Raw genomic sequence first — 12,065 nt, 5'->3', positions numbered from 1 at the left:
TTGCCCATCCCTTTGCAGACATAGCATGATGGAGGTGGATGAAGCATTCCCCCTTTTATCATATAACTTTGCTTTTCCCCACACATGCTCATCTTTTTCATCTTTCCTTTACTTTTCTATGCACAAGTAGCACTAGATTATGTCTATGGAATCTTATTGACATGCAGGCATATTCATGTCATCAAGGATCTAGCAACCCATGACTTATAATGTTTTGGTATATTCTAGATATCAGAGGGAAATGGTAATATGAGCATGCAGGATGGATATTTTTCAAGAAATATGAAGATTGATATGTAAACTGATATATTTTAGAGTAATCAATTATTGCTTTCAGTGATACAACTTCTATGTCGCCAATTTATTTATTCATTTATTGCTTTTGTTGCAGAGCTTAGTCAATGATGAGCAGACAAGGGGGGGAGGTGAAGTGATCTGATGTTCCTAAAGAAGATAGCAAATAGAAAAGGGAAAGGTAGCTAATGTTTGCCATCTCACAATGCTTCACATTCTTCTGCAATGCAGTCTTTCTCTAATACTATTCTATTTCTTCTAAGTTACATTTGATAATAAATTCATCAATGTCAGTTGTTATTCTGCAGATGATGTACCAACTTACAATATATGGACATCTTAAGGTGCAAGTTAAAGGTTAATTATGATGCTTTATGGTATAATTTTGGATTTAATCATTACGAATCAAACAGTTGATTGTTGGATTAGGTGAAGCTTATTGTGTGGGGGAGCAACTAAGAAAGAAAATGATAGTCTGGATCGTTTAAAGTATACAACAGAGCTCCACTTTTCTTATGAGCATCCAAAGACAACCACAAAGTTTAGTGGGTGGAGGAAACAAGCTTAACACTTTCCAGGCTTTAACACTAAGCTGAGTGAGACCAGCTTATTGTTTGCAGCAACAATTCTGCATATTGATCTAGAAAAGCATAGGCAACTCTGACTTCTACTACTCAATGCCTTGAGGAACTTTAAGCAATTTATTCATTCTCCAGTGAGTAATTAAGTTACTTTGTATCATCAAAGAATGACCGGGATCATGAAAGTACTCAATTCAAAGTTGAAGCATCATGATACTTGCAGGCTTTCCAATTCCCGTCAGCAAATTTCTATCACCAAAGGAAGTGACCTGGCAGATGCTTAATCAAGAACTTGCTTGGTGCTACAAGAGTAGCATGCATACATTTAGTAATTAACATTAGAAAATTTTATATTCACACCATACTTGTCTTTTGTTGCTTTTTAACACGATATTGTGTAAGTATTTATTATTCGACCTCTATTATCTTACTATTTATTACTTTTAACGCACTCTGAATAAAAGTTAACCACCTGACAGAATTTTTATAAGAACCTAAAATACCAGTACGAGATCCCAAACTTAGAGTGGGGTAAGTTAAGTCATATAAATATAAACCAATTCAGCTCATCCATACAAAAAATATTACGGCACTTTTGATGCAATGATAATAAAATGCGGAGGTTGAATACTAATAAAGCTTTAAGATAAGGTTTGTGTTGTTGTTTATTTTCCTAATTGACTGACGACCAAGCAGGCAAGCATGCATCTTTAAACAACCGACGACTTCAGCGATACAGGTACGGAGGCAAGCGAGGCTTAGCCACGGCGATCAACGGCTGGGCCTTGGGCATCGTCATCCCATACACCTCCTGCGTATCGATCTCCTCGGGCCGCACCCCATCGGGCGGGGCCCACTCGAAGCAATGGAACAGCCTCGCCAACGCCATCAGCACCATCACCAGCCCCAGCGGCGCGCCGGGGCACTTCCGCTTGCCGGCGCTGAACGGCAGTATCTTGAAGTCCGCCCCGTGGCTGACCTCCACGCGCCGGTCGCCGCCGTCCAGGAGGTGCCGCTCCGGCCGGAACTCGTCCACGTCGTCCCAGAGGCGGGTGTTGCGGCCGAGCGCGTGGGTGTTGATGAAGACGCGCGTGCGGGCGGGGATGTCGAAGCCCATCAGCGTGGTGGCGCGCGTGGACTCGTGGGGGATTAGGAATGGGCCGGCCGGGTGCATCCGGAAAGTCTCCCGCACCACGCACTTGAGGTAGGTTAGGTGGGCCAGGTCCGACTCAGCCACCATGCGGTCACGGCCCACCACCGAGTCGAGCTCGTCTTGGATCTTGAGGAGGATTCCTGGGTTTCGGATCACCTCGGCCATCGCCCATTCGTTTGTCACGGATGACGTATCAGTGGCGGCTGCGATCATGTCCTACAAAATGCTCACCCTTTACGAAAATTATATATCAAGATTTCCACCCACCCTATATTTTTGCCGTATTTATTTATGATTTGACTCTTCTATTTCAATTTTATCCTCTATAAAATTCTCGGGGTTAATATGTCTAACCTAACATTAAATGAGAGGAGGACAAAGTTGCAAAGGGACCGATTTTAAGGTTAAGAGAAGGGTAACTAATAATATATTTAGGATTTTATAATTAAAAATAGATATAATAATTTTCTATTTCGTCAGTAATTATTAAGTAATATTTAACTCGGAGCACTTTTGAGATAATAGGAAAACAAAATATAAAAATAAAATGATAAAATGTTAATAAAATAAGAGTAAAACGTGGTAGGGCGTAAATTATTATTTTTTAATTATAAAAGGCGAGGGTGCCACCTGCATAAGAGCTTTAATCTCTACATCATCCATATGCTCCTTTCCGTCCTCACCAGGCAATGACAGGAGCACATCAACAAAGTCCATCTCCTCTCTGGCATCATCTTCTAGAGCAGCAGCAGCAGCAGCAGCAGCAGTTCCTCTCTTCTTCCCACCTCTTAACCGTCTATGCTCATCAATTATTCTCTGGTGGAATTCATCCACCTTCTTCTCCACCTCCCTCATCTTCTTCTCGCACCCAAACGGATCAACCCACCTCCATGCCGGCAAGTAGTCGCCGAGATAGATTAGACCCAAGAGCCAGAACAACTCATGGGTGATGTGCATGAACTCCATTGCCTCGCTAGGACCAGCTGACTCTGAACCAAAGTACTGCTTCCCGAGCAGCATTCTTGTCACGTTGTTCATAGAGAAGGCACCCAAGACTTGCCTTAGGTTAACGGGCTCATGGGACTGGGCTTTGGCCCACACATATTGAACAAGGTGGTGGGCCTCTTGGGCCCTATGGGCTGAAAAGGATTCGAGCCTCTTCGTTGTTAGTAGGTGCTCCATGCAAATCCTTCTCATCCTCTTCCAACTTGGGCCTAACGGTGCAAGGGCCACGTCGCCGCAACCGTAGGCTAGGTGGACGGCAGCTAATGTCCGAGGGCGAGAGGCGAAAACCTCATCCTGACGGAGGAGTATCTCACGGATGACATCGGGGTCATCGGTGGTGATGGCATCGACATTGCCGAGACGGAGATAGACAAGAGGGCCATATGCGACGGAGAACTTGGCAAAGTCCTTGTGAGGAAGAACGCCCAGCTGGAGGAGGTTGCCGAAGATGGGCCATCTAGGAGGGCCTGGTGGCAATCTTACCTGCTTGCTCTGAGATCTCTTCCATGAAAACTTCAGCAACAGGAACAATGCACACAGGATGATAAACATAAGAACCATGCCTACCATTCTCAGACACAAATTAGTAAACATCTACAAAGCAAGTTCAGTAATAGTGCTGAAGTGATCATAACTTTTGTGTGTCGATCTCAAAAGTTAGGTGGTGCAAGAGAAATGATATACTAAACAGCACGATCTCGGCATGCATAGTAGGTATATGCCTACTCAAAAATGATACAACAGTTGCTTGGTGCAAAGAGTGCTACCTGTGGTGGTTGCTGATGGGTGGTAGTTCATACTTTTGCTGTGAAACAAAAGGAAATAAGAGCATGTGCGATACTTCCTTGTATCATACATTTAAACAATCTACTCTTCCAGCCCATTAGTTTACTTGATTCTATCTAAATGTCATTATGCTGCGATCAGAATCCAGAAACAGCATGCACTAACACAAAGTTGTTCCAAGAAACAAAGCTGACAAGCATAATTGAAATCGGGATACCGACTGAAATATGCATACAGCACAATCTCTTAAAATGAATATCCGTGTGAGTGGCTTTCTATTTAAATTGAGATCCATGTCGTTCTTCTAATGAAAATCCTCCTTGTGTGAATACAAAAAACGGTAACTTTTACCAAATTTTGCCGAAGACAAACTGGCAAATGGTAGAAGCTGCTAATAGAAGAAAACTAAAAACAGATCACCCTTAAAAAATCCTCCAACTGAAGTGATCCCATAGAAATTTTTGTGGAACATACCAACCAAATATAAAGGCATTCACCATCTTCATGAATTTCAGGAAGAGATGATGAACAGGGCAAACTGAAAAATGAGTTGTTATCTGTAGTTGCAGCAATGAGCTCGACCACTAGCCAACTTGCTCCACAAGCATAGCATTTGCCTAGGTGACTGATAGTGAGCAGTATAATAGTACTCCACGCATCCATATTGACAGAACTTCCAGCTATGGGAGTACTGAACAGTGTTTGTGGAATTGAACTTTTCAACCCACAAACCCATGCTTACATCCTCCATCTTAAACAACTGCATGCATGTTAAGCATAAATGTGAGATGATGGTAGATGATTTAAACTGGGTATAAGAGCTAGTGGGTCTCCAGTAAAGACACTCACCCTTAAACTCTGATTCGCATGATGAGAGACAACAAAGTTTGCAATATCGCTTGAAATTATGTAGCCAGGTCCATTTGCATAAGGTGGATATACATCTTCTGGCCACTCCTGTATCAATCACAAAAGAGTTAGACAACTATATTTTTATTATGTGGGTGATTGTTAAAGGCAAGTGGTAAAAGTACTATTATGCAGCCAATTTTTTTTTATTAAACAATGGAATGTAAGTGTCTTCCCAGATAATAAAACATTAGTTGAAAACAAAAGGGAATGAGTTTCTCAAACTAAAACTACAGAATAGTGGACGTAAAGTAAGACTAATCAAGTGAATGCTTAAAGAAGCTTACCTCATAGGTGACTGCCCATTTCCCGGATCTGAGTGGCCTATGCAAGAGGTTAAGGTTACCCATATAAAGAGGTCTCCCACGAGCAATTATCTTTATTTGTTTCAATATAACATCAACCCTCACAAATGTATCATCATCACATTTCATGATGTAGGCAGCTGATAAGTTTTGAACCTGCAAGGTGGTTGAGAAGCAAAAGAATCAAAATTTTGGTTGACAATATTGACTGGCTGCACAGATTTGCCAACAAATGACTTTAATGATCAATCACAGAAAGAAAAATATCTCACCCCATACTCACAAATGGCAATTGTCTTAAGAACTACCAGCTCATAACGATCCATAAATGGCAAAATGATGATATCTCCAAAGTATTCTGCTTCTTTCTTCAGCATTGCATTGACCTCCTTCCTTGGGTTCTGTATGCAGCATGCATATCAGAAATGAAGAATGACTAAAAACAGAAAGGCTTGGACTAAAGATAACATAAGATATAATGAGAATAGATTAACATCACCCAATTAATGGTAGATCATTCATCATTCTTTTTTAAAGTTTGCTAGTCATTTTCCCATAATGGATTGCCAAAGCATCAGATAGTTGAGTTTGGGTTACAAGGGAATCATAACATGGCAACTTTGTTCATTTTGTGTCTTTCAAGTTTCAACCTTCCAGATCATTTAGGTTCTAGTATGGTAGATCTCTTAGGTCCTAACCTAAGTTTATCCATGCTAGATACCATACTTAAATTGGTAAAGAATGATTGCTGTTGAAGGTCTCTTTTGTCAATAGTGGTAAAGATGAAAGGAAATTAATAGTTCTCAAGAATATTTGATGATCAACAAGATATGCAAAGTTTTCAATATATATGTTCTTACCAGAGCAACAAAAAAACGTGCCACTACATTAGATGACTTGATTTCAGAAGATTGCATCCAGGTCTTCCGAGCAGCCATGCGTTCAGCAAAATGATTTGATGAAGAGAGAACTCCAATGAAAAGAATAACTGGATTATCTGGTAAAGGATGAGATCTCCAATTCTCTGACATTTCCAAGACTTGATGAGGTGAAAAACTGGCATGAGTCAAAGGAAGAGCAGTGGCAAATACTGAATGTATTTCTACATCTCCCTTGATTGCTAATCCTGTTGCATCTTCAAGAGTGAATCCCTACAGAAAGAAAGTACATTGCCATTAATAACAAGTAAATCGGAAACAGTTTACTGATATCCATAAAAATAATGACTTTAGAGGCACACCAAAAGACAATAGAATAACAGATGATTATGCTAATTAGACTAGTAGAACAAATTTGGCGGAAAAAAAAACCATGCTTGATTAGGATCAGAAGAGGTAACATACCGTTCGATATGGAAATGAAGTTACATGTCGGCCACCTACAAAAATGTGATATCCCTCAACACCAGCTTGTATTGTTAGAACAAATAGTCTGCTCTCTACAAAGGGGTAAGGCCATGTCATTGCTGGTTTCTTTGCACGACCTATGAACCTTCTCAGCCAAGAAGTTGTTTTGGACTCTTTCGAGTCCACCATATCATTGCGTACCCATTTCTCACATTTTCTGAATCCATCTACTGTCCAAAAAGAAGAATTTGAAATTGTAGATTTAGCCATATATGCTAGCCTGAAGATAAGAAGGATATAGTGTCATGGATGATTCTAGCAAGATTCGGAGAAAAAAGTAACCTAAAGAAGAACATAAAATGTTCAAAAAAGTCCGCAAACAGAGAACCCCGCTAAGTAAATTTAGTTTGTTATCAATAACAACAAGAACAATATAACCACAAATTCTATCAATATTCTAAGGTGAAATGTGACAAAGTATATTCCCAAGCTTCATGATAGCAGTTTTACATACTAAAGAACAACAATGTGATAGCTATAACCTTTAGATATTAAGTAGAATATCCTCTCACAAGAAAGAGAACCTAATGACCTAGCAAAATGCAATAGTTGTATAGGCTAGAAAGTACAATGCTGTAAGCCTCATCAATTGTCCTGGCAATGTGTGCCAAGATCTTGCTACTATATATCAAGAGATCAATAACATCTGTGTTTTCAACTTCTAGTAAACATGAGACCTATCTTCTATTTCGTTCATGTAATATCACAACAGAACAATTTATCAAACAACAAAGAACATTGCGACGAAATCAGATGCTGCTGCCATTTATGTATCCATGAATAAATAGTGATTATCTGTAATCCAATACTACTATTACCATTTTCAGGTGTCTAAGATGAAAAGACTATTACACAACCTTGACACTCAACTAACATGTTAATAGTCAGCACCGATAATTAGGATGACCAATGACCATTTGCAACATGTAATTTAGTAGCATACTAGCACATCAAAAGTTTTGGCTTTCACTCAATAATGCTTTTAAAAAAAAATTGGTGATAAAATTAAAATTCATTGTCTATATCTATACGAAAACATAAAACCATGGCATGAGTGATGAGAAAACAGTGATTAGGTAGAAACACTAGATTTTCATATCAGCCTACATATTGGCTAAAGTTTCCTAAATTGTAACCCATAATATATGGTTCTGATCATGGAGTGAAGGAAAAAGTGTACTACCAAGCCATCTTACAAGTTAAAAGTAAATAGTAAAGCATCTGAAGGAAACAAATCAATATTATATCAAATACCTGTATCATCATTATCATCTGATGGCAACCCATTGCATCTCATCGCTGCACCCCATTGCATCCTATAGCAAGTGTTATGCTCAATGACAGGTCTCTTGCTCCAATCCCCCCTCAACCTGGGGTTCAAGTGTAGAATCTTCGGAGGATCCTCACCATCGACAGCCTTTAATCCCTGCAGTTCCACAACAAAATGCGAGACCATAACTGTCCCATCTCCTTTCATCTTCTCTGCAAGCTGTGGGACATATTCCTCATGAGCATCATGCGGGGTTCCTACTACTGTGATCGATGAACCAGCTGCAAGCCCACAAGGAAGAAACATCAGCTGCTCTTCTCCATTGCGTCTACTATCAATTGATACAGAGGATGGACAAGATTCAGGCTGTCCTTCTGTAATGGCCAACTGATCCAAATTTCCCTCAAGGTCATAATTCTCCAGTTCATCCCACGCCTTCAGCCCAAGCGTCCATGCCTCGTCAGCCATCCTCTCCAGCTCCGAGAAGTTGCCCGTCCTATTCATAGCCATGGAAAACCGAGCATTTCGATGCCAGAATGGATTCGCGGGCGCAATTTCAAGAAAAGATAGCTTCTTTTTGGCAACTTTACTGGAGTTGGCAAGATTTCGACTGTCCAACTGCCGGCGGAAAGTACCATGGTGGAGCGAGTCGGCTTTGAGGCCGGAGATGACTGGGCGGTCGAGGCCGGTGAAGCTATCGTCACCGCTTATAAGGGTGGCGATCTCGAGAAACCTATGGAATTTGAAGGAGATGAAGAGCAAGTAGAGCGATCCCACGGCGAGGAGGAGGTGAGAGAGCCTCCACTTCCTCGATTCAATAGATTCCCCACTCCTCCCCCTCGCCATTGCCGTACGATGGCCCAAAATTAGATCAAGAAACTCCTAAACTAGCGGAAAAAATAAATCTTCCTCTAAAACCAACGAAACCCTAGAGATCGGATCTCGTCTCCTCCGCCATTTCACCCGTCTCACCGTCATTTCCAAAACCCAAGAACCCGATCGAAGAATAAAACCCTAATAGTCCAACAAAAACAAAATTGCCACATTTGCCGGGAAAACTCAAAGCTCTAGAGATCCGAGGTGGTTTCCTTCATCGATCGGAGGCGATTTCGGGATTGGCGATAGATTCCGATCATAAATGGGAGAAAACTTCGACTGTAGGAACGAGGAAAATAAAGAGAAAAGAGTAGCAAGAAAATGGGAAAAAAATATACAAACAAACAAACAAACTATAATATGCAACTCGTTTTTATCATCATCAATTCATCATTTAATAATATATATACAATAATACATTGCTATATTCTAATTATGGACAAATTAAAACATCCTAGCTGGGTTTGTGGGTACTAACTCTGGGCCATGGAACGATAAAAAAGGCTCGAAATGCAAATGGACTTTGGACTTTGCAAAACAAAGCCGAAGAGGCCGAGCCAGGCCCAACCTTTAGTGAGAGCTTTCAAGGAACGAGTGAATCAACTATTGCTACATTAGATGTCTCAAAAGAATAATAACACTAAATCTAATAATTACAATATATTTTTTATTAAAAAAACAACAACTTAGAACTCAATAGGCAACAACACACTGCATGAATTTCCTGCAGTCGGATACTTGTCAGCCTGTGATTCGCCGAAAAGTCAGTCTGAGAATACTTTTCTAAACTTTGCTTCAAGTTTTACTGCTGCATGATTTGGCATTTGGCAATCAATTTAGAACTTCCAAGTACCACCGACGTAGTAACTTATTATGAATCTGCTTCCATTATACTGTCTGATATAACGAGCAAAATAGTAACAAATTTCAAGTACAAAATTACTATTTGTTTTATTATTATTATTATTATTATTATTATTATTGTAAAACATCAGAATATTCCAAAAGAAACAAGCAGGAGGAGTTAGATTCGTATGTGGGCCTTGCATTAATTGCTCTATTGATGACACGAAATACTATAATCCCACTAGAATCCAGCTCTCATTCAGTTCAAGGTAGTACACACACACACATATATAAATGTTTAAATTTTGTATCTACGGAGAGAGAAAGAAATCGAATTAAAACCATTTGCAGAAGTAGGACCCAGTATTCTGATAGAACAGCTCCAGTGTTATAAAGTTTGCAACCTCGAAGAATCTTTGGCTGGATCTAAGTAGAATGCTCAACTTATCTGCAATACTGTGCAGCTCCTTTTCAAACTTCTCTTCTTCATTTTTTGTGCCCATGTGTGTATGCTTGCTTGCATCCACAAATATGATACAAAAGTTTTTCCAACCAACTTCTCAACTCATATGCTGCATAATTACAGTGTCCATATCATATAGAATAAATAATGTTTGGTTTTGACTAAGTCTAGAATGCATAAATTTCCTTTAAAGTTAAGTTCGTATACAAGGAAACAGCCCATGTTGCAGTGGCTTATGGCCATGGGACCCAATTTGGCCTGGTCTGGATTTGGTTATGTAAGCAGATATATCCTTCTAACTTAGAATAATAAGAGAGAGAGAGAGAGAGAGAGAGAGAGAGAGCATCAATGGTAGTCAAGGCCTGAAATTTGAAACACTTATAATTATATTGAGGGCCCTCTCTGGCTCCTTTGCCCATCACCATCCACATTGCTTCTTGTCCATCACTAAGGCCTCACATATCTAGACTCAAGCTCTTCAGAGATTTTTCCTAAATATTAAAATAAGGAAGAAAAAAATAGCAAGAAAAAGTCGTCGAATGGGGCATGTCACTGAATCGATAATCTTGTTTCAGATTTGCTTCTTGTATATAAATATCAGAAGATAAACTAGGTGGAAATATATAGCAGCTTCAATTGATAACTTCTATTAATTCCTGTACTCGTCTGTTTAAATTTAAGCTATGAATACTTAAATTTAGTTCCAAAGATCATGGTGGTTAGCCATATACAAAAGACAAGAGCAAGAGACTGGAATTGGGACCAAGGCCTAACTTGTGGCTTCTGAATTAATCAAATTGCACATGGAAAAAGGGGAAAAAAATATATTTTGTCTCCTCGTAAGTGATCAAGTGAAGAAAAAGGAAGCATCATTTGTTCCCTTTCTTGGCGAATAATTGGTCAAACACAGCATGAGCTTGCTTTAGCAGCATGGGACTTTCATAATTAAAAGCTTAAAGAGGAGCATTAGCTCATCTCTAATCATCATTATTGTCTCTTTCCTTTAAAAATTTACTAGTCTATTTATAGTTTGTCTCCATCAATCCTGCATATGTCTCCATATTATCCACTTCTCCTCATAGCTGATCTCTGAAGAAGTTTTTAACAATATCTTTGGTATTGGAATGTGGTCATAACCCACATTAATATATATATATATATATTGTTTGTGTTCATAAAACATATGGTTATTATTATTTTTTGTTCTTGTACTAATTTATCAAGGAACTTCTTGTTGATTTTACTTCCTCCTGTTAGAAAATTTCCTTACTAATTATCTCAGGGAGTTGTTACCAATCTGAGGTGTAGTGCAATCTTAGGGGGCATCATTGGAGTGCTTTCTTGACTTCTTTTGACACAAGTTCCTTTTTTTCTTCTCAACTTTTTCCCTGAGAAATTGTCTTGTCATCTTTGCCATCACATGCAATTTCCCTTGCTCACCACCCAGCTTTGATTGTCCAAGGACTAAATATGGGGCCACTATTTGGAAGATGTGTTCATGTATTTGGGTAGGTGCGAAGTTTCCTTCAGCTCAGGCTTTAGATTTCTACAGCATGTGTCCACCTCCTTGTACTATGTTCATGAGCTGGTTTCGATGAGATTGAAAGCATATTGGGCAAGCTTTCCAATCCCAGACATTGAGATGTTGGCTCTGATCAAAATAAATACAATCTGAAGCATGTTATATGAAAAATATTTGATCCAACACAGACACTAGCTTAGGAATCCCCCATTTAATTCTAATAACGTTGGAATCGTATTGAATTAGAATCCAAGCATTCTCTTCTGACCAAAAATAAAACAACAGAAACTAGTAACCAACTTGATTAACTTGTCCTTCTAGTTTAAAATTCAATGCAATGAATCAAGAAGAGCCCAATTTTGACTTCTCTCTGATAGACTGACAAGCACTATTCGTACAGTAGATAATGGATATCCTGGACCATTGAAAAATTGCAATCATTATTTCTTTTTTACATGTGGGCCTGATAGAAATCTACCCATATTTCTTTTTCCTATGGATTTGCACCTATTCCTTATTATTCAATCCATTTCAAGTTTCAAAGGGAGAGGTTGGGAGTAGGGAAAAGATTTAAACAAGACATACTTTGGTACTTGATATTTGGTATCACCATAAGTTTAGGCATCACCTTACTCATCTAGATGCCTTT

At 39.3% G+C, this 12,065-nt stretch overlaps 2 protein-coding genes across 3 annotated transcripts; both read right to left on the bottom strand.

Annotated features, from left to right (window-relative positions):
• Positions 1-1,389: 1,389 nt before the first annotated feature.
• Positions 1,390-3,937, bottom strand: LOC140761374 (cytochrome P450 703A2). The gene is made up of 2 exons (XM_073098665.1): positions 2,659-3,937; positions 1,390-2,244 (listed from the first exon to the last, which is right to left on the bottom strand). Exons 1-2 carry the CDS (start codon positions 3,625-3,627, stop codon positions 1,603-1,605), a joined length of 1,611 nt encoding a protein of 536 aa, XP_072954766.1. The 5' UTR covers positions 3,628-3,937; the 3' UTR covers positions 1,390-1,602.
• Positions 3,938-4,063: 126 nt separating this feature from the next.
• Positions 4,064-8,939, bottom strand: LOC140761372 (hydroxyproline O-galactosyltransferase GALT2-like). Of its 2 annotated transcripts, none has more exons than XM_073098664.1 (7): positions 7,694-8,939; positions 6,377-6,606; positions 5,894-6,184; positions 5,306-5,434; positions 5,016-5,189; positions 4,669-4,776; positions 4,064-4,579 (listed from the first exon to the last, which is right to left on the bottom strand). In XM_073098664.1, exons 1-7 carry the CDS (start codon positions 8,553-8,555, stop codon positions 4,373-4,375), a joined length of 2,001 nt encoding a protein of 666 aa, XP_072954765.1. In that variant the 5' UTR covers positions 8,556-8,939; the 3' UTR covers positions 4,064-4,372. The 2 variants fall into 2 exon arrangements, with proteins under 2 accessions (XP_072954765.1, XP_072954764.1); XM_073098663.1 differs by having other exon boundaries at positions 6,377-6,609; positions 7,694-8,937.
• Positions 8,940-12,065: the final 3,126 nt, after the last annotated feature.

Source organism: Typha angustifolia, chromosome 6 (assembly GCF_048772165.1).
Source record: "Typha angustifolia cultivar Huaian chromosome 6, ASM4877216v1, whole genome shotgun sequence".
Classification (NCBI taxonomy): Eukaryota; Viridiplantae; Streptophyta; class Magnoliopsida; order Poales; family Typhaceae; genus Typha; species Typha angustifolia.
Note: the sequence above shows the minus strand (reverse complement) of the source record. Positions and strands in the feature narration are given on the sequence as shown.